The 22099-nt window shown below is 31.7% G+C and overlaps 2 protein-coding genes and 1 long non-coding RNA gene across 9 annotated transcripts in view; 1 reads left to right on the top strand and 2 right to left on the bottom strand.

Annotated features, from left to right (window-relative positions):
• The first annotated feature begins 1366 nt into the window (after positions 1-1366).
• Positions 1367-22099, top strand: part of snama (something that sticks like glue) — a 31078-nt gene continuing 10345 nt past the window's right edge. The window contains exons 1-12 of one of the 4 annotated variants that reach the window (XM_076393938.1): positions 1368-1782; positions 1845-2088; positions 2156-2270; positions 2325-2577; positions 2632-2972; positions 3027-3177; positions 3235-3304; positions 3402-3546; positions 3675-3823; positions 3878-4021; positions 4784-4987; positions 5377-5511. In XM_076393938.1, coding sequence (XP_076250053.1) covers positions 1617-1782; positions 1845-2088; positions 2156-2270; positions 2325-2577; positions 2632-2972; positions 3027-3177; positions 3235-3304; positions 3402-3546; positions 3675-3823; positions 3878-4021; positions 4784-4987; positions 5377-5511 — 2117 coding nt within the window. In that variant the 5' untranslated portion in view covers positions 1368-1616. Of the gene's footprint in view, positions 1783-1844; positions 2089-2155; positions 2271-2324; positions 2578-2631; positions 2973-3023; positions 3178-3234; positions 3305-3401; positions 3547-3674; positions 3824-3877; positions 4022-4783; positions 4988-5376; positions 5512-22099 lie in introns of all 4 variants that reach the window. The other 3 variants (XM_076393929.1, XM_076393946.1, XM_076393955.1) reach the window with 3 other exon arrangements.
• Positions 6909-7375, bottom strand: LOC143189968 (uncharacterized). The gene is made up of 3 exons (XR_013004125.1): positions 7244-7375; positions 7078-7171; positions 6909-7015 (listed from the first exon to the last, which is right to left on the bottom strand). It is a non-coding gene; the product is annotated as an uncharacterized LOC143189968 (long non-coding RNA).
• LOC143189948 (odorant receptor 4) overlaps positions 8851-22099 on the bottom strand; it is a 39573-nt gene continuing 26324 nt past the window's right edge. The window contains exons 2-7 of one of the 4 annotated variants that reach the window (XM_076393963.1): positions 17923-18481; positions 15807-15966; positions 15643-15745; positions 15485-15589; positions 12115-12270; positions 8851-9042 (exon numbers count right to left, since the gene is read on the bottom strand). In XM_076393963.1, coding sequence (XP_076250078.1) covers positions 8986-9042; positions 12115-12270; positions 15485-15589; positions 15643-15745; positions 15807-15966; positions 17923-18481 — 1140 coding nt within the window. In that variant the 3' untranslated portion in view covers positions 8851-8985. Of the gene's footprint in view, positions 9043-12114; positions 12271-15484; positions 15590-15642; positions 15746-15806; positions 15967-16212; positions 16429-17922; positions 18482-22099 lie in introns of those variants that run through there. The other 3 variants (XM_076393978.1, XM_076393969.1, XM_076393985.1) reach the window with 3 other exon arrangements.

Genomic DNA, 22099 nt, shown 5'->3' with positions numbered 1-22099 from the left:
TTTATAGTAGAGGAATTATATATTTAAATTTGATTGCCTTGTTAAGAAAATATTTGTTATGGTGCCATCAATTAAAAATTTAATTGCTACTTTTAGGGGATTTATTAACTTAAAGAAATCTATTTTGTCTAAATTTACAAATAACTACATTTGTTTAACAAATCTTAACCAAGATTGCTTAAAGATTTTTGTTGGATCTATTAGAGGTCATAGAGGTAGAAACAGCATCCTTCCCCTAGTATGTTCGAGAAATTTCTAAAAGGGCTCATCATTTCATTTTTTTCACATCATTCGCCCGGAGCAAATTGTGAAGAAGATGAACATGTTGGCGCTTTAGATAACTTACATTATTTTTTAACTGGAGATGTAGCATCACCAGAGGTTGTAGAATCACCAGTTGAGTCTATATTTTCAGTTCCAGAGAACTTTGCTCTGAGGAAAACAAGAGTGGAACGTTGCACGTTAGTCTATATTTCAGGCTATTTGATAAAACTTCTGAGAAAAAAGACAACGTGCAATATCTGTCTACATTCTACATTAAGTAGTTCCACAGATCAAAAACTCGATACTGATTTTATAGAAGCGATGCAGCCGCGTAGACCCAAATTAACAACTCCATCAAGACTGTTTTACTATACTGTTTGTAGATCTTTAAGCTATCTCTTTTATTTAATACCTAGATTTTGTCATAAAAATAGCATATCTGTTATTCTGAGAGATGTCTTAAAAAAACACATAAATTTTAAACGTTTCAACTGCCCAGTCCATAGCGATTTTGAAGACCACATTTTAAATCTTATTGTCAAATGTTCATTGTATTTTTGGGTTAAACAAGTTAATTCAATATTAACAGGGAAGGACTTAAAGTTTACCTTCAGTATAGCACAAATACAAGATAGAACTCTAATAGATCCTATAAAATTGATGGCACTAAACAAATACGAAAAAGGGAGCAGGCGTTATAGAAGAGTATTTTAATTATTTTGTCTGGAGTATGGGGCTTTTAATTTTTTTTATTTACATTTTTGTAGTTTATTTATTTTTGCTTTTTGCAATTATGTATATTTCTGTTGTTTTTTATTATTATTTATATTATTTACATTTATGTATATTTGTATAGGATTTTATTTTAATAAATTAGTTTTTTAAATTAAATTCGATTTTCATTCAAATATTATTGGCCAGCAAATGTGACGTCATAAAATAGTCACGTGAAATGGCTGACCAATCAAAGCAAATTATTTTCCTTACAGGATTCTATATAATATTTTTAAACTAACCAATCAAATTCACGTTGTCAGCGCCACCAATGATTGGACTAAACAAGATTTTGCCCCACCACTTAGCATTGTAGTTGCACACCCCTGGTTTACTTCATACGAGTGGCCATGTTTCGAGGTGTATAAAGTATTTCACAGAAGAAAGGATCTTTAATATATTTATACAACATTTTAAAGATAATTAAAGTGTTTAGTGCCTTGGTTTAGTGAAAAAGAACATATGTAGTGCTAAAAAGTTATACACTTTCCAGTGTAGAATTACGACTGATCTTCATTGCATGTTCAACATTTTATAGTAGTTTCATTTGTGAGAAAGTTTGTTATATATAGGATACAATGTCTGTTCATTACCGATTTAAGTCTGCATTGGAATATGATACCATAACTTTCGATGGTTTACATATATCTGTAAAGGATTTGAAAAATTCCATTTTACAGCAGAAACGCATTGGTAGAAGTACTGATTTTGATTTACTCATAACCAACGCTCAAACACAAGAAGGTATAGTACTCATTTTTGATTTAGACATTTCTTTGTTAATTCCGATTATAATTTTGTTTCAGTTTATAAAGATGAAAATACCCTTATTCCAAAAAATACGTCACTGCTTATAGCAAGGATACCATTAACAGTACCTAAACCTAAACAGTGGGAAGGTTATGGTGGAAATGATACACCACCTTCAATAAAAATGGATGATATTGGCCCGATAGGGAAAGCAGTAGACTTAGCTAATTTGGATGCACCAGAAGATGATAAGATTAAAGCTATGATGACACAAAGTACACAAGAATATGACCCTAGCAAGTATGTTTTTACATATATATATATATTTATATATTGGTTGGCTATATGTGTTGACACTCCTTTTTAGCTATCTTAAAATTAGAGGAGCAAATCAGGTGGGACCAGTACCAGCTAGTTACCGTTGTTATAAATGTCATCAAAATGGTCATTGGATTAAAGACTGTCCCTTAGGTCAGGGAACCGTAAGTATATGATAGTGATTTAAATATATTAGTATTTATATCTATTCTTGATAGGAAAACCTTGAAATTAAAAAAAGTACTGGTATACCACAGAGTTTTATGGTTCCAGTGGAAGGTCCTCAAGTTCCAGGTGCTATGATGATGTCAAATGGACAGTATGCAGTTCCAGCTTTAGACTATCAAGCATATAGCCAAAAAAATACAGCCCCCCCTCCTGTTGTGGAACCAAAACCAGAAATTCCAGAAGATCTAGTTTGTTCCATCTGTTCTGATTTATTAGCTGATGCTGTTATGATCCCATGTTGTGGTAAGTTAGTCATACATTCCTTTTAAACATTTAAAAATATACTGTTTTTTTTAGGAAACTCATTTTGTGATGAATGTATAAGAAGTGTGCTATTGGAAAGTGAAGAGCATGAATGCCCAGATTGTCATGAAAAAGACATTTCTCCTGCCACACTTATTCCTAATAGGTTCTTACGAAAATCTGTTGCAAACTTTAAAAATACAACAGGATATGAGAAAAAACCAGTGTATAAACCAAAATCTCTTCTTGATAAAGAAGCTGAACCCAAAAAAGAGGCCACCCCACCACCTGTAGTTGATTCAACAGAAAAAGAACATCAAAAGTTAGAACAAAAGACCGTTATTTCTGAAGCTGATTCAACTGAACATACTAAAAATGAAACTGATTTTTCCAAAGTATGTTAAATATTTTTTATGAAAAAATGTGATATAGTAATGTTATTCTAGCAGGAAATTGATGAGGATTCTCTTAAGACAGATGATGTTAAAGGCCCACCAGGTGTGTCACCTCCACCTTCTGAATCCCCCAAACATCAGATCACTAGCAACATAACAAATACAAATCACCGAGTAAAGAATGATAGGGATAAAGAAAAGGATTGTAAGAAAAAATACTTAAAAAAAGATCATTTCTTCACTCAGTATAATTTTATTGCAGCAAAACAGAAAAGGAGGTCAGAATCTCCTAAACAACGTAGACATCGACGATCTCCAAGTTATGAAAAATGGTAAGGTTTCATTTATATATTTTATTACCATCTGTGGATTCTTAACATATACATTGCATTTTAGTACATATATTTTACTATATATATATTGTTTTAGTCGCTCTGAAGAGAGACAAGGTACACCAACTAGAGATGAACCACCTGGTATTGGCACAAATTATATTCCCCCCACATCATCGGAATCATATAATTCTGGAATTGCAACAGGGGCACTACCAGGTAGTGTTATTGGGCCGATGCAGGTTAGTAAATTATACTTTTTTTTTTCTAGGAATATTAGTATTTAAAAATTGTTTACTATTTGGGTGGCTAATAAATTAGCATTAAATTTATGTACACAAATTAATGTATCATTTGTTTTAAATTTCAGGGTCCACCACCTACAAACTTACCTCCAGGTGTTTATGCTCCTCCAGGACAGCAACCTCCGTTAGGAAATTACCCTCCCGTTCAAGGACCCCCGCCTAATTTTCGTATACCTCCTCCTGGAACTCAGCCTGCGCCCTTTTTGGGTCCAGGGTATGAAATTTATATCATATCTAATAGTAATTTACTGATTCCCCATTATCACAGACCATACCCGATACCACCAAGGCCACTGTATGACCCTACACGACCTCCATTAGGAGGTCCGCCAGCGGCTTTTCCAACACAATATACAGGAAGAGCAAGGGATTATAACAGAGGGCGCGGCATTAGAGAAAGGACTCCTCCAGGGTAATTATTTCTGATTTATATGTTGATTTAAACAAACATTTTCTAATAACACATAATATATTGGATTGAATACTGATACATTTTTCCAATGGTTAATACCTTCCTTGATTTTCCAAATATTCTTAAAACCTTCCTCTCCTCTATTAAGTTTTTCTCATCAATCGTTTTTAACAGATTTCCTCTACAATCATTCAAAAACTTCTTTGCTCTCTAACTTTAGCTTTTCTCTCATTGCCTCATTTCTCTCATTTACTTATTACTACCAGGTAATGGGTTTCAGTCTGTCAAAGTTATACTTTGCTTCTTCAATCCTGTTATTGGTACTTTGTTTGCAAAGCCAGCTATTATTTTCTCTGGTATATTAATCCTTCTGTATGCATTGGGCTGTCTTTACAAATTTATTCCTGAACCAAATTAAGTAATCCCATCACCTAGCTCCAATTTTACTATTGAAACTGCTTGATTTTGTTCTTTGTTTTGTCAAAATCAGTTCCTCTTTATTGGGTCATAAATCTACAGAAAATCTATAAGCGAAATATGGAGGTCTAGGTTTTGTTCATAGCTTTTACTCATTTTTAGTGTAAATATCTGATCCATTGTATGTATGTTTTTTATACAGTGTTACAAATAATGTTTACTTCTTTTATTTATATTTTTAAAATAACAATTGATTTGCAAAAATATTTAGTGATATTTTATAAATGGTAGTACTTGCATTTGGTATTTAGTAGTAATAAATCATATTTCATTTCTCTTTTGTAGAGTGATAGATGACCCATTAGCAGCTTTCAATCGTATATTACGAGAGAAAGACGAGAAACGGGCTAGGCAGCAGCGGCTTGCTAGAAGGAGTTGGAGCAGGAGTCGCAGTCGAAGCAGGACCTTCAGTAGATCGCCTCCTCCTAGTCGTAGACGCAGCCGAACTCCTAGGAGGAGAAGCCGCAGTCGATCATTTTCAATCAGCAGGTATGTTTATCATAGAAAAAATTGACATCCAATCACGCTTGAAAGATTAATAATACCACTTTTCAAGTATTGTATGAATGCTGTCTGAGAGTTTATTTCTGTCTCTGAAGGTACATGTACATGCTGCTCAAAAAGAATTGTGCTTGTAGCTTAAGCTTATTTAACTATTTCTAACATATACTTTAAATATCTGATCTCTGGTGTAATGAATTTCACTTCTTGAACAGTTGATAACACATTTTATACAACTGTTTATGACAATAGGTCAACTATTTGTATGGGGAATTGTTTCCGAGTTGTCGCATTAAGTGACCAAGATCAGATTATTAAAGGTTTTCTTTTTGAGTTGACAGTACAAATAAAACAGGGCTCTGTTGTGTCTATTTTAGATCGCGTTCTCGATCGTATTCGAAAAGCCCGAGAGGGTCGTCTCCGGCCCCTCCGAGGCGGTCACCGCCATCTTCCCTTCAGTTGAGGAGAGACCATGCGCGGTTCAGGTCACCCGTCCGGTCTCCACCTCACAGGTACGAGCATGACCATAAAAATTATTTATGTCAGTTTGCAAGGTTGTAGTTTTGGCTTGATTTGTGGGTGATTGGTATTTATGATGTATTAAGTGAATCAGTTTAGTTAATTATCTATATGAATTATATATAGTCTATTCAAAGTTTTTTTAGTATTGCTTAATGGATATTTGTGACTTCGAAATATTACAATGTTGCCGCATCAACTCTGAATTTTAGTTCAGTTTGGCTTTGACATACAAGAAAATTCTAATCTAAATAAAATAATTGAATAAAAATGTTATCAAATATAATTTATTTTAACATTGTAGTACATCTAATACATTATTATCAAAGGACTTAAAACTACAATTAAGAATTCAGGTATAATAGTTTGTAGGTTAGATTTATTTTGTTTACTTTTCCACACCACCCATGTGATAGAGTTTCTAGGCGCGTTTTTTTATGTAGTGGTATCCCCCTGGTCGCCTAATCCTACGTATTTTACTTTCATTGGAGAGCATATTTACCTTTTTACGTTTAGTTCTTGTTTCCTTTGATGGTGTGTTTACTTGTCAAGTCATCTTGGTATCACTGTATATTTTGCTTCTTCTGCTTCTATCTGTGTACACCATTCTTACTAAAATTAACTACTGAATTCTGTCTAACGCATTTACCATATTTACAAAACAGTTAGTATTCATTCTCTCTTCATACATTCTAACCTAATGCTTATGTTTAATTTTGAACAATTACAATCATATCTGTGCACACAAATCTTTCACGCCCTATACTACCATTTTCTACAGTTATATTCATATTCAATTAATTATGTGTTAATATAATTATGTGCATACCATAGTTGTTTCCACTCTCATCAGTCTGTCTCAGGAATTTCCAGCATTATCACATATCCTGAAAGTTTTCTTCAGTCACTTTCACTTTCCCATTCACTGTCCAATTCAATCACTAAACTGTTAATTTCTAAACTGTCTAAAACATGTTCATGATTCCACCATTTATCGATTACTTCCTCTGTATGTCTTATCGAGTTCATCCAAACCGAAGGTGTTATGGTTGACAATGCTTCTTTCCACATATCCAAACAGTTTTTGATGTAATCCTGCTATCAGCAATATGTCTGCAGTTAATTATTAATAAATAGAGTGACCAAAAAAACATAATCGAATGCTATTGTAACTTTTACCTTTTTCCATTAATTTTTGTTGTCGTTACACTTTTTTTGTTACTGTCTTGCCAAAAGTGCCACAATGAACCATATTAAAATATTCAAGTTTCATCAAGATACACAAATTCAAATAGTTTATCTTCCGTGGTTTTATTTTATGCCTTTAAAAATTGAATTATTTTTAATGTCTGGAAGTTCCATTAAACCTCTTCGAGGTTATCTTTACACCTTTAAACCTTATGCCCTATAAGAGTGTATGAAAGGATGTCTTACATCCCTCAAAAAGTTGCATGTCCTTAATTGTTTTATGTATACTTTCCAGACAGACAATTTTCTCTAAAATAATTTTATATAATTTATGTTTATATCTCGACTCGTCGATAAGACTCGTCACCCACTTTGTATGTAGACGGGTTTTCTTGGGTGAAATCAACGTATTATTCTTCATTTTCTAAGTGATGTTATTCACAGTACCCACACTAATATTTGGCACTTCAGCAATCCATTAAAAACATTTTCAATAAAATTGTAGGACTTATACTATTTAATATCATCAATAATTACCTCTCTGACGGAATTTACCGGTAAAAGGGGACCTCCATAATCTCGTTCCTTTTCGAAATAACCTATTAAAACCGCAATCATTTTGTGACTCTAAATTTCTATTGTTTTCGGCATTTTCAAACAAAGTAGCGACTTAAAATTTATCAAAATAATAAAAGGGCTAAAATAACGTTTGCCGGTTTATAACCTCTAGTAATTTAATATTTTGAATAATTTAGCGTACATCTGACAACCAGACGGCGACCAGCTGTCAGACGTACGCAAAATTCTTGAAAGCATTAGTGATAAGAGGTTTTAACTCGTATAATTTATTGTGGCTGTATAATTAACTGTAGTTTTTAGATATACTATAACGTTAAAATAAATTATATTTGATAACATTTTTGTACAATTATTTTATTTAGATTAGATTTTTGTATGTCAAAGCCAAGCTAAACTAAAACTCAGAGTTGATGCGGCAACATTGTAATGTTTCGACGTCACAAATATCCACGACGCATTACTAAAAAAACTTTGAATAGACTATACACGAAGTAATTGGCAAAGTTTAAATTATATGATTGTTTTATATATATATATATATATATATATATATATATATATATATATATATATATATATATATATATTATATTTTCAAGTTGTCTAATTTTAAAGTATGAAGTGTTGCCTTTTTATTTGATTTATGTTTATTATAATTATATGTAATTAATTTGTCAATTATTTCAATTACCAATTTTGGCTGGTTTAATTAGGTTATAGAATGAAACATAGCATGGAAGTAGAATGAAACATGGTTCTTATCAATTTCGTATTAATTAAAAGCGTGTATGTCTTTTGATTACAACATTTATTTATTTTAGTATTAATTTAATTTACTGGTTTTGTATAGCTGTTGTAGTATGGCAATATAGTTAAATTTAGAGGTGGAAAAATAGGTGCTTGTAATTAATGGTGCTATTTGGCACAGACAATTTTAGGGTTTCCAAATTAATGGAAAAATAATTTGGATACAGATGTATGTAGTAACTGTAGAGTCCTTTTGTGGTAGTGTTTTACTAGATTTTTACTTTATTAAAGTAGAAGTGCAATTTCACCTACATACATATACAAACATTAGTTTGAATCATTCACTATTTGATTTTGTTTAAGACATGCAGACCTGTTAATTGCTTTCAAATATTTGTGTAATACCATCAATATAGTGTTAAGAAGCTATTTATACCAATCTTCAGTTAATTGCGTTATTGCTTAATAAATTAATGATTGTAATTTAATTCTTAACACCTTAATAATATATACTGCACATTTGTTTAACTTGTATCAGACATATAGATACACAACTACTAGGATGTATAACATATTCAAATCTACATTTTGATAAAATAACACGAGGTTTAAAAAACTTGTTTTTCATTCTAATAATGTCGAGTTAAAGATATCTTGGGACAATAATAAGTGGAGTTTGTCCGAATATTTTGCGCATCCACCATATGCTCTAGAATTAGTCCACCGTTGTGGTTATTTAGATGAAATGAAAAATATTACCTTTTACGTTTATAAGTAAAAATATTACGTAAAGGTGAAAAGGAAATTAAAACTAGTGATGCTATTTAAAATAACTTTTATTGCCCGTGAGATTAGATTACATTACAACTGTGAAAATCTACGGTCATGATTATTTGCTACAATATTTTTTTTTTTTTGGTTTCTACGATAATTTGAAGGTAATTCCATACTGTTTACTTTTTATATATCTGCTGCAACACTGCAAAATACGAGTAGGAAGTGCGCAAAATCTAAAATAAAATAGTGTATATGTATAGCTTTTCATCGTTATCTATAGCCATTTATTAATGTAATTACCCAAAATCAATGTTCGGTAATTGCCACTCAGTTTTATCACATAAAACAAGAATTCATGTTATTTTAAGCTAATTTGCTAATTAATATATAAATATAATAGTGTTATGTGATAAGTACTTACAATTATAGTCTCGCTCGCTCTTATTACAACATTTCGCTTCTTGCTTTTAATACTATGTAATAGTTGAATATAACTCTCAGTTAGTAGGAACTTCATCTTTAGAATAATTTGATCGGTCTAATTTGTCGTATTTGACAGTAGGGAATAAAAAATAAATATCTGTGATAACTAATGGCATTTTACCGTTGTGATGGCGGAATTGCACTTATTTTCACGAAAGGGGAACTTTCATTTAATAGGGGTGATTGAAATTGTAGTGGCAGTATAGTTGTAACGGTCTAATAAGTTTTGAGATAGTCAAATTATGGAGTAATAGGTGTTATTTTATTTTGCATATTTCTTTACACATTCTACGATGTTTGCTAAATGTAATTGTTATCAATATTTTGATTTTATTACAAAAATGAGTTTTTAAAGTTTTCTGTATCTACTTAAGTAACATTTTATGATATAGATAGTAGTGTTTTTGGTTCTCCATATCCTATTATTTTTACTTCAATATTTATAAAATTCTCTGTTTATTTCTTCTCCCTTTGGATTACTTTAAGTTGGTTCAGGCATGAGCATTGCTCAAGTTAGCAACAACGTTAACAACAAAATACAATTCTCTGCTTATATTAGGATTTTCAAATTTGATATTCTTTGTCTTTTATAATTTTGTTTGGTGTTTTTATTGTCATAAAGGTCTTTTTTATTCTGTGCATTTTGTTCTTGTATATTTCAAGACGAAATTCTAAAATGCATCAAATGGCTGCTGAATCTTAAGGTAGTGACCAATCATACAATATAACCTTCAAAACCTCTTATTTCATAATTGTTGTTACGACAATTATCAATTACACAATCAGACACACAATTACAGAATTAGTTTCTTGTTAAACCTTGAAGTTATATAACATTTTTTTTCAAGTCAATGATTTATTGATAATTATTACTTATCTATAAATGTATGAAACATGTTATTTCGTGAAATATTGTAAACAATTTGATATTAATTGTTTATCAATCTTAAATTATTGGAATCGGATGAATGATGAATGATTAAAAATAATCGGAAATATCAAGAAATTGTTAAAAACACATTTCTGCCATAACATAGCTAAATATATATATATATATATATATATATATATATATATATATATATATATTTCCTTTGATACGATAGGATAATGTAGAGACCTCTATCACCAAATTTCAAGTGAGTTGGTTCTATAGAATTTGTGATATCATCTCAACTGTTTCGAAAAATTAAGATAAAAAAAAATCCTCTTATTGGTATAAATTGGTCAAATTTTGAAAAGATATTTTGAAAGAATATGTTCTTAAAGGGTTAATCTTTGAAAATTTGAAAAAAACACTGTTTGTCAAATTTCTCGATTGGAATATCCGCTTAACTGAAGTAAAAGATGTAAAAAATCTGATCTATTTCAAGTAACTTATATTTTTTAAAATATATCTTAAACTGTATTGAAATAAACAAGATGTAGTATATGGCTGAGATGGTTTAAGTTTTTAGTTTAGTTATGTTTGTACTGTTTAAATTTCTGTATTCCATTTAAGTCAATTTGAATAATGATGTTATTTATTTAAAAAAAATCAAAATCAATGGATAGTTATTATGTTGTCCAAATGTACTAATACATATTTTTTCGTCATTAAGTAGCTTAATCTTATAGTTATTCTAGTCTACAAATTTGAAAAATTCTGTTTTTTTCATATCTTCAAAACATAATTCTTGGAACTAACCCTCTTGGTTTGTTTCAGTGATGCGACATATTTCAATATCGAAGTTACAGCATCGATGCGTATTTTCATTGTATTTTTTTCACACCACTTATGTGGTCTAAATATACCTTTTTAAGTGTACGGTTTTCCGGATTCTAAACATGTACAATATTGTCTCATTGTTGTACAATGTACAACATTCCTTATATATTCTTATCTGGCACATCATATTTTTAATAACCGCTGTGAACAATGATACTAATATTGATAACATACAAATTTAACATATCCCACCAAACAGTGTTAGTATAACTAGTTACAGTTTATATTTTCTGTCATTATGTGACGTTTGAAAGTGGCTCTATACTGGCAATTTTATTGGTGTCAGATTCTAGGATATATTATAATTTTGTCTTACTAATATTCATTATACCAACAAATGGCTTCTTGAATTACTAATAAATATATATATATATATATATATATATATATTTTTATAATTTTTTTATCTGAATTTCATCAATTTTTCACTACCATTTTTAAGTTAATAAGTAAGTCAGTAAAGACATAACCGTAGAGTTAGAAAATATGATAATAAACACAAATTGATGTAGATTGTCGAAATGTGACTAAACAGTGAGCAAACGGGACACTCACTTTGAACAGAGCTTTCTCATAGTCAAATGCTCATGCAATATAGAACCAACACGTTCTCTTGATATCTATACGATGTTAGCTAACTCACGCAACATTACTTTTCGATCACCCAAAACGGTTTTGTCGATTTTTTGATATTTTCTGGTGTTACCACCTCATTGGGACGGCAAACTGCATTCTGCATCACCGGTGTCTTTACTTTTTAGGATCGGAGTCCTTATAACACTTTTCAAGCCATTGCTTCGCTTGAACGCTATTTTTTCCTATCAAGAAGCAAAGTAAAATTACAACTCGAAGTTGTTTTTGATCCATTGTTTTGAAAAAAAAAAACAAAAATAGTGTAAATCTTAGCACAATAATTCACAAACTTATGAGTAGAATATCATGAAATTTTAACAGCTTTCTTTTAGAGGATAATACTAATTGAAAAAGCGGTGAATGCAATTCACGCCATGTGTTATTACATCTTGCTCATTTCTCTGTAGTCTCGTGTTCTTACCGTGACCATAGTAGATAAATTTAGTTTAAAAACACCAAGTGCGTTTAGTTCAACGGGTCGTTTGGCTCTCTCCATTATTGTGATGAGAAGCTTTTGATTAACCAAATCCAGATCATTCCAGTTGATCGCGTAACAGGCTGCGGTTATCTCATTGCTCTGTCAACAAAATAATTATATATAGATCGATATATAATTTGGTAAATTATTTTATATTTTAAATAGTGGAAAATTATTTTTGTTAATTATTTTTCTTTATCATCAATAGATCACATTTATACTAGATGAATAATCTACGATTGGATAAGAATCAGACGTGATAGCTCAGTTTAGGTCTAATTGTGAACGTGATTTTTTGTTGTTCACATAATAGATTTAGCACTTACAGAAATAAATTAAAAGTTAATTGGCATTGGCCTTTACTTAGCCTGTAATAGGATGAAAAGTTAGTAGCTTCTCAGTGTTTTTATCGTTTAGTACATTTCACTACGCAAGATCACACAGTTTGGTTCTCTCGGCTGTGACTCTCTCTTCTAGTTTAGTGTTATCCAAGAGCTTCAGCGCTCCGATGTGAACTTCGGTGTGGGAATTGAGTCTTGTCTCGTGTGTTGTACTTGTCTCATTTGTTGAATACTTAGGATTTTATACAAGTATTATGTTGCTATTACTTCTCGCAGAACATCTTCATATTTAAATTCTCTATAGGTACCTATGTTTTAAATAACAGTAGCAACCTATGTATGGATAATTTGGGTTTTATTCCAAATAAACATGTTTTTTGAATTTTTATTCGAATTATTTTGTTTTGCAAAAATTTCTCCCAAGTTATTTAGAGTTGTTACCGTTCGGGATAATAGTGTTATTCATATTTATTAGTATATGAAGAATTTGGTATGAAAATCAAAATACACTGATTTAATTTCGTTGGATTCTAATTCATATCTTGGGCCTTTTATTTTTTATTTATTTATTTTATTATTCGCGTATTGCGGTTTTATTGTTGCTTCTTCGCTATTGTCTCCAATAACAAGTATCGCAGTTTCTTTATGAAATGTAGTTAGTGTGACATTACTAACAGAACCTTCTTTGATTGTTGAGTAAGCTTCTCTTTGTTTAGCTCTAGAAATCCTACCAAGATTAGGATTTTAAGTCGCACTTGTCGGTAATATTTTTATGGACTTGAGCATGGAAGACATGAGTTACTTCCCTATATCCAAGATTGTAGCTAAGCAAACGTTTTCTCTCTTGGTAGGCTTTTTTTAAAAATAATATCTGGGTCTATATGCCTGGTCAATTATTGAACGTTTGCTCATAAAACCAGACTGATGTGCAGGTATTAGATTTTTTTTATGATTGGTTTTAATCTTTTTAACAGGAGTTTTTCAAATACTTTGTTTATTATTGGTACCGGTAAAATATTTTCAGCATATAATTTTAACTTTTATTTTCGGCAGCTTCTTTTCCGTCACTTTTACTTTCTAGCTTGAGTATCCTCATTTCTTCATTTTTGGGACGTTTTTGCTACTAAACACCCTTTGTGATGTGTTAAATATTGCTTGTTGCACATTTTTGTTCTCGGTTGCAACATTTCTGCGTCTTTGGTACTATAATTGTATAGTTGGCAGGGCGTGCATTGTGTTTGTGACCGTTAGAATTTGTTTTATTTCATAAATAGCTTTGTATTCGTATCATGTCGAAATGATAACATAAACATAGATAACTCCTTTGAACAACTATTTCTCCATTATTATTCTGGTTCCTTTTTTTTTGATAATGTTTAATACATTAATCCATTTAAGTCCATTTTGTTTAATTCATCCGTTATTTTTATAATTTGGAGTATTCGTGGGAGCGCTATTTCCATAATTTTAATTGCCAATCTGGTGTGCTTGTCTTCATTCGGTTGTTATTAAAATTCTAGTCATGTTTTATGATATTTAGCGTTAAATTTAATTTGTCAATTGTTTAAAGCTGTTGCATTGTTTCTTAAAGTAAGGCAAAATTGTAGTCGCATTATTGTATCCTTTGTTTGTTGCTGTTGTTCATTTTGTTTAATATTAGGCTGTTCTTTTGTTAGAATTATATACTCTTCTCTTTTTATTTTAGCAGTTATCCAGTCTACTTCTCGCTGCAATTCTTAATATGTGTTATTAATTTAAGTCAGTGGTAAACTGTTTGCTGTGAACAATAGTGTTATTGATTTGATTGTTTATCGTTGCTTTGGTTAGCTAGTCTCGTTTGAAGTGCAGTTACTTATATTGGCTAATGCAATTTCAAGGTTCTCCCGCGCTGAATTTGCGTTCATCTTGCATTGTAGAATGCTTGATCATTTGGTTCTAATTGGATTTTCAAAACTTAATTTTGTTGTACCCAGTATGCTTCACCTGTTATTAATCCATTTTATCTGTTTTTTTCTTTTGCCGTTTTTTATATTTGTTTTTAGCAATTGTTGACATAAAATTTTTTTTAAAAATATTTTTATGGTCTCCTTTTACCTACTATGGGTTTATCTGGACTGGGCCTAAAGTTTAACGTGGGCTCCGAACTACGGTCCTCAGCATTAAGCCTACCGACTGGCGAGTGACCAACTTTAGAAATCGTCCCAGAAGACATCCGGTCTTACCCAGCCTGGTTACTGGCGTGACTGGGATCATTTTCCTTTTCGTATTTTACACTCTTGTCTAGAACATTCACAAATTTTAAACAATCACAAGCGTAAATTTACGACCATGCCCCAGCAGGATTCGAACCCGCGGCTATCGCAACAGTAGGAGGACCGTCCCATCGCCTTTACCACTGCGCCACCAAGCCGGTTACATTTAAAATTTATAATAGCTTTCAATAGTGCTATTGTTATTTCAACTTATCTTACGCTACATTTAAAGTTTAAATTTCCAAGTTTTCGAGTATTAACCGTATATTGTAATTTTAGATTTACTATTTTATTACACTCACCTTCTCCGATTGAGCGATTTGCGACTTTTTAACGTTAAAATTAGGGTTTAATTCTGTTATTATTGTGAGTTTTGTAACACAGATCTTACACTTTTATTTCGTTTCACTAACTGTGTCTCCTAACACGTTTCTGATGTACGAAAGTCAAACGCCGACTTGGTAAAATATAATTTTTTCTTATTTATTCTTTAGCCAAATAAACATTAAAGTGGGCTATTCTTTAGCAGCTCTTCTTTTGGGATTAATTTTTGTGAGGGTATAACAAAATTCTGTTTTACCGCCACTATATTTAAAAAACTTAAGTATTACCTCACTCTCTCCAAATATGTCCATATATAATATCAATTAAAATTATAGGCTACTATTAGAGTTTAGTTTTGCACCATTAATTTTCAGCATTTAAATTATATCAAATTACCTTCTCCATTAATATATGACCGTACCAACAATATAGAGACACTTGGAACATCATGCACAGTAAATATATTATCATTAGAACGAATTTGGTGCTATTGTAGTCGACCTAGAAAACGCGTATTAATTATTAAAATTCTAATTAACAACTTTAATACATACCACCAATGATAGTTGAAATACTGTCAAACATATGATGATTACGCTACATAAGAACTGGATCAGTATACCATAAGAAAACGTATTTTGTATCATGGACACATATCTACAGAATATATTGTTATTATTTTGGTGTAATAGTTAATTAATATTCCAGAAACTCTTACTCAATGGTTGCATTGTAATATATGACACACTTTTTAATTCTCCTTAATATTTCTTCGTTATTTTCGTCTAATTTATCCATTACATTCCTAAATCTACCGCAAAGTATTTGAAAAAATACAGTTGCCATGGTGACGTGTTTTTGAAACAAACAATCGATCGCTAAAACAATTCGATAGGTAGATAAGTTATTACAAAGATTATGGTACAAAATTGTTGACTTTAAATTAAATTTTTAAATAATTACATAATTAAATTTAGTTTTTAAATCATTTTATTGCAATTTTTAAAAGTGGTAAAATTTAATATCCTGCGGTAATATTTTTTAAAAATCTCTGTTACTATAAAATTTCGCTTGAAAAATTCAATTTGACTAATATATTTTGCAAATATTTATTTCTTTATTACAAATTGATGAGTCCATTAGTCTTTATCGTGTCTTATATTTTGACGGGAATTATTATCCGTATCATTTGTTGGTTATTACTAATGATGATGTTTCGATGGTCTTCAATCTCAAGTTCTGTTTCAATATATTTGAAATTTGCTGGGAGTCTTCTCTTTATATTCTGTCGTATCAAAGTCAACACCAGCTATTATAAATTTGGATTTCTACTATTTAATAAACACAATAACACACAGCGATATCTAAATTTTGATGAACATAAATAACTCAGCTAATTAAGTGATAGTATATTAATATGAATGATAATTCGTCGTTGATGTGTTTTTTATTGTCATGTTTAATTGTTGTTCTATTGTAATGTTTAATCTATTGGCCCAAAAATACTGCGTAGTATATCAAGTATTGGTTATTTAATTTTTTGTAAAAATTGTTTGCGATTGTTTATATTTTGTTCATTTAGAAGTGAATAGCACAATTTTTATGGTAAACTCATGTTTGATGAAGTTGATATGTAAATTTCCACGAAACAATACAATTAACATGTGGTCTTTGGTTGATTATGAATTAGCATTCCTTCGTTTAGCAGCCAGTAGCCATTATTTACTTAGGTCTTACATATTAAACCTTGGACCTACTTGGCACTTAAATCAATAAAAACTTTTGTATAAGTAAGAAACCTATATATTTTCTAGGAATTGGACTATACTTTTCTTAAAGATTTATACAATTTTTCTAGCGCTTTTCCTAATTCATAAGCCTTTTTTCTTTCTTTCTCTCTTTCTAAAGAGATCTTCGTTTTCATCACTGTTTTATTTGAAAATTTCTAGTTCGTTAGATAGCTTCTGTCAGGCATTTCGTATTAAAGTAGTTTGTATGCATTTTGATGATTTTATCACTTTGAAATGATATTTAGTGAGAAAAATCATAATAATATATTAATCAAAATATTTTCTTCTTGGCCAACCAAGCTATGGCCATGCTGAATTGATATAAACACGTGATAATCAGAGAATGCTGTCTTATAATCTCGCTGGGTGCGACAAAACTTCCCATTTGGTCTGAAATAGCGTATGTTTAACAATTTTTGCAATGTATGGCCGATCGTTGTCATGCAAGTGGATGACTAGTTATCTGTCTGCGTGCCTGCCTTAGCTTGTCACTCGTTGTTACTGGTCTCTTTTGCAAGAATACGTTATTCAATTTGTCCAATTAACGTCTGTGGGCGACAGTTTAATTCGGTTTTAGCCTAACAAAATTTTATGGCTTCGGTGTCGATGTAGACTTAGATGAGACCTCCTCAATTAGATAAGCTAATAAGATAAGCACTTTTAGGCCTGGAATTGTATTAGATCCACTTATTTTTGCCCGGCAAGCAGTTAAACCACAATGTTGAAATAGTTTTGAAGAGTTTTGGTCAATTTGTATAGCAGTCATTTTCCCCCTTTTGGGCCTTTCCTTTTGCAAGTTTTTTGAGAGATTAACTTGGAGTCTCGTCTTATAGGTCTTACAATTCAATTCTTTGTTTTCCATTTTTTGGTCTTCCGGGTCTTTATCATTGATATCAAAATTACCACTTTTTGATTTTTGCAACTAAAACCGATAATTGGAATATGACGGGATTAAAATTTCGTGAAATATTGACCCTTTATTAGATACCCGCTTCAGAGAACTTTCCATATTATGTTTTGTGTATTAAAATTAGTATATTTTACCTGAATTGGTCCAAGCACTGGATGCAACTGTTAATATCTGCCCACAATAAACCCACATGTAATAATCATCGGGATTAAATGGAAATTCTCCGGGAAAAGGGTAATTTTTTTGCCCCGGTTGGCCCTGATCAATTGCTGGAAAAACGGCATAAAACAAGACGACCCCAAAACACAAAACGATAAATATATTCAGCACCCTTTGACACTTTTTAAATTGTTGTTTCATGACAGCCAGTTCGGTTAGCGACACTTGAGTAAACACATTTCGTGAGAGCATTCTTTCTAGCTTGGCAGCGTTTTTTAGTTTCATATGGAATGATATCAATTTATTTATGAATGATATTTGTGTCATCGAGAACAAGAATATCTCAGATATCACCGTGAGGTCGACAGAATGAATTGTTAGGGCTGTCACCGTCCACATCTGTGCCGCTGTAATCAAGTATATTATGACCATCCACAAATATGTGAGGAATTTCCATTTGATGTTATTTGGATAGAAGCCTATAATGCTAAGGCGTATTATCTCTTGACTAATAAACGTTGAATGGCGAAATACCTACAAAAACATCCAAAATATTGTTATAACAGGTCAATTGAAAAGTCCCCGGCCTACTATAGTAAAAGACATTTTTTGGCAAAATTAGTTTTTTTTTTAATCAACATAATTCTCTTCAACTGTGATACACTGATTATAGCACTCCAACTTTTCGATCGATTCTATTTTTGTAGTACGATTTGTCCTTTGCTTCAAAATAGGCCTCAGTTTCGGCGATCACCTCTTCATTCGACGAAAATTTCTTTCCAGCGAGCATTCTTTTGAGAACTGAGAACAGGAAATAGTCACTGGGGGCCAGATCTGGAGAATACGGTGGATGAGGAAGCAATTCGAAGCCTAATTCATGGTTTTTTGCCATCGTTTTCATTGACTTGTGACACGGTGCATTGTCTTGGTGAAGCAGCACTTTCTTTTTCTTCAAATTCGGCGATTTCGTCCTTCAAATGCTCCAATAACGCTATGTAATAGTCGCTGTTAATAATCCTTCCTTTTTCAAGGTAGTCAATGAAAATTATTTCATACGCATCCCAAAATACAGACGCCATAATCTTGCCAGTCGACTGTTGCGTTTTCCCACGCTTTGGAGCGGGTTCATCGTGTACGTTAGTCCACTCGGCTGACTATCGATTGGACTTCGGAGTGAAATGAAGGGACCATATTTCATCCATTGTCGACATCGACGCAAAAACTAGGGTTTATTACACTTAATCATCTTCAAACACTGCTCCGAATCATCAACTCGTCGTTGTTTTTGGTCAAAAGTGAGCTCGCGCGGCAGCCACTTTGCACAGAGCTTTCTCATACCCAAATATTCGTAAATGATATGATGTACACGTTCAGTTGATATCTTTAGAGTGTCTGCTATTTTATTCAATTTCAGTTCATGGTCATTCAAAAACATTTTGTGGATTTTTTAAATGTTTTCGTCGGTAACTAGTAATCCGACCGCTGTCAAGTTTATACACGCATCTTTTGAGGGTTAGGGCTAAGTAAAAAACATATGGATTTAATTTTAGTTGCGCCATCTATATGACAGGCCGGAGGCTTTTCAATTGACCTGTTAATTATACATTACGTGCAGTATCAAATAAACATATTATAATAAACATAAACATTTTAATAGATAATACTAACCGAATCAAGTACAATTTATAAAAGTTTTCTCAAAATGAACTTTATTATAAAGCTAAGTTTTATTTTTATATTAGCTGCTTGTGTGTATTTTGATCAAGTCACTTTTACAAACATGCTGATGCTGCTCCCTTTTGGCGGTTTTGGTGTTAATGATTTATGGCGATTTTGATGTCACTGACAAAATAGAGCTTGAATCAAGTTAGTTCGAAGATGATAAATTATAAGATCTATTTGGCGAAAACCCAGCTAGAATTCCCATGGAAATTTGATTCAGATTAATAGTTAATGGATCAACTGGTCCCACACGTTTAAAAGGAGAAAAAATGGAGATGGAGGCCATCACTCGAATTGACTGCAAATGTCATTTAAATTCGATAAAATTAGATTCTTGTGGCCTATTGTGATTGGCGGTCAAAAGTGTTATTATTACAATTGCAGACGCAAAAAGGGTTATAGGTTAGTAGAGGAGCGCCATACTCATCGATACCAAAGCGGATTACTCATCGTCAAGTCTGGTGCATATGGTGGGATCAGCAAGATGTAGCGTATAACTGAATGAAACTGTTACTGCAAATGTATACCAAGACCAGTAATAGCGAGTGACAGACGCAAGTTCATCCTCTTGTTTGTTGAGAGTTGTGAAGGATACACTTTCCGACATACCCAGCGAACTGAGCAGATATAGTACCATCTGGCGCACGATTTTGAAATGCCGAGGAATTAAAAAAGGGCGATTGGATTTCTACCAAACCAACGTCGTTCTTTCAATGTGGCGTCGTTAGTAGAAAGATGCCAGAAGAATTGAAAAATATTTTGATTAATATATATCGTATCAATGTTTCTCAATAAATGCCTTTTCAAAGTTAAAAGATGAGCAGTATACATTCAAGCATTTAACATATTATATATGAATATAATCTGTAAAAACAGGGCGAATATTTTGTTCTGAGTAATTAGTTGTGTTTGGCTAATTCAAAATTTACGGCCATAAAAGGTGCAAAATCTGTACTTCAATAAATCAATCAAGACATGGGTTGTGTGACATGCAATGCCACTTTGTTGAAAACTCAGCACAAACAAACTCAAACTCAGAAAACTAAAATTATATTAGGTGATATTTCCATTATCCATATATCAAATCAGTATTTCTTTATCATCATATGTTATCACCTGATCATCACTTGGAAGGATAATCTACTTCTCAATCAATACGCTACTGTTGGTGCTGCAGGACTTCGAATATTCGATATTTCACATTTATTATATTATTCGAACTTCGTATATTTAGTTAGTTGGTTTCCTATTTTTCAGATCACTTTCCACGATCCTGGTCAATGTTTTTCTCAGGACTATTCGCTCTATCTTCCACGCCAAAAAGTTGATTTCGCCACTGAAATCTGGCATGCATTCGTTCACTTTTCATTCGAGAAACATGTCCATACCATTGCAATCTGCGTCTGTGAATGATTTCTTCAATAGCGCAGTGATTGTCGTAGCTTAAAGGATTGCCTTCTTTTCTAATACGATCTCAGATAAAAACATGTACAATTTTCTTAGGCATCGCATTTGAAAGACCTTAAACAGACGAATGTCAGAATGTGACAGTGTCCAAATCTCATAACAGAATTGGCAAGATAAGCTTTCGAAAGTTGCGGATTTTAGTTTTAATTGTCTATTACTTCTCTTCCACACATATCATCTTAGACAAATATAAAATGTTGCAGCTTATACTTTCAACTTTTTATTGTATTGTATTTGACACCAAAATTGGTTCCCTCACAGCCTATTATTACTTATCTGAATAGAACTAATTTCTTTTATGTTTATTACATAAAAGCAAACTACTTTATATGTATCTCAACCATCTTAACATAAAATATCATTTTGCTTTAATTCTTGGCTGGTTTAGCCAGTAAGCAGTGGAGCATTTTTTATTTATGTAATAACACTATGAATAAATTTTAAAGCGTCATCCTGTAAATAACTCCTATAACTATTTTTTTATAATTACCTTTTATTTTTAACTGCTTCTCTTGTGAAATTTTTAATAAAAGATTCGTTCTCGAATAATTGAAAGTAATGAAAGTTCGATACAGTTGGAGAACAGCGGCATAATTAATCAAAAATTTTGAATGTGGAGAAGATAAAGCTCTAATCGAACTTTGTAATGGATCGATGTGAGCCGGTAGCATATAGTTTTATAACAAAATAATAGCATTTACAGTACTTATAAAAATACTTGCATAAGTATAAGATAATATTAAGATATGTATATCTAACAAAGACAAAGAAATGTTACCAGATAGATTGGAAAAGGTAATAGTTTGGAACCTGTTTTGATGTTAACCTTAAGTTCCCACAAGAAAATCATTAAATTTCACAGCGCCTTTATACACGTTATGTATCTATATCACCAGTTCTCTACCATGTCAAACCTCTACAGATGATAACATTTCCTGTTTAATTGGTTGATATATAGTGACG

Source organism: Rhynchophorus ferrugineus, unplaced genomic scaffold (assembly GCF_030347505.1).
Source record: "Rhynchophorus ferrugineus isolate W39M unplaced genomic scaffold, kcgeb_rfMv2 rfM1, whole genome shotgun sequence".
Taxonomy (NCBI): domain Eukaryota; kingdom Metazoa; phylum Arthropoda; class Insecta; order Coleoptera; family Curculionidae; genus Rhynchophorus; species Rhynchophorus ferrugineus.
The sequence above is the reverse complement of the archived record's forward strand: the minus strand, read 5'-3'. Positions and strand labels throughout refer to the sequence as shown.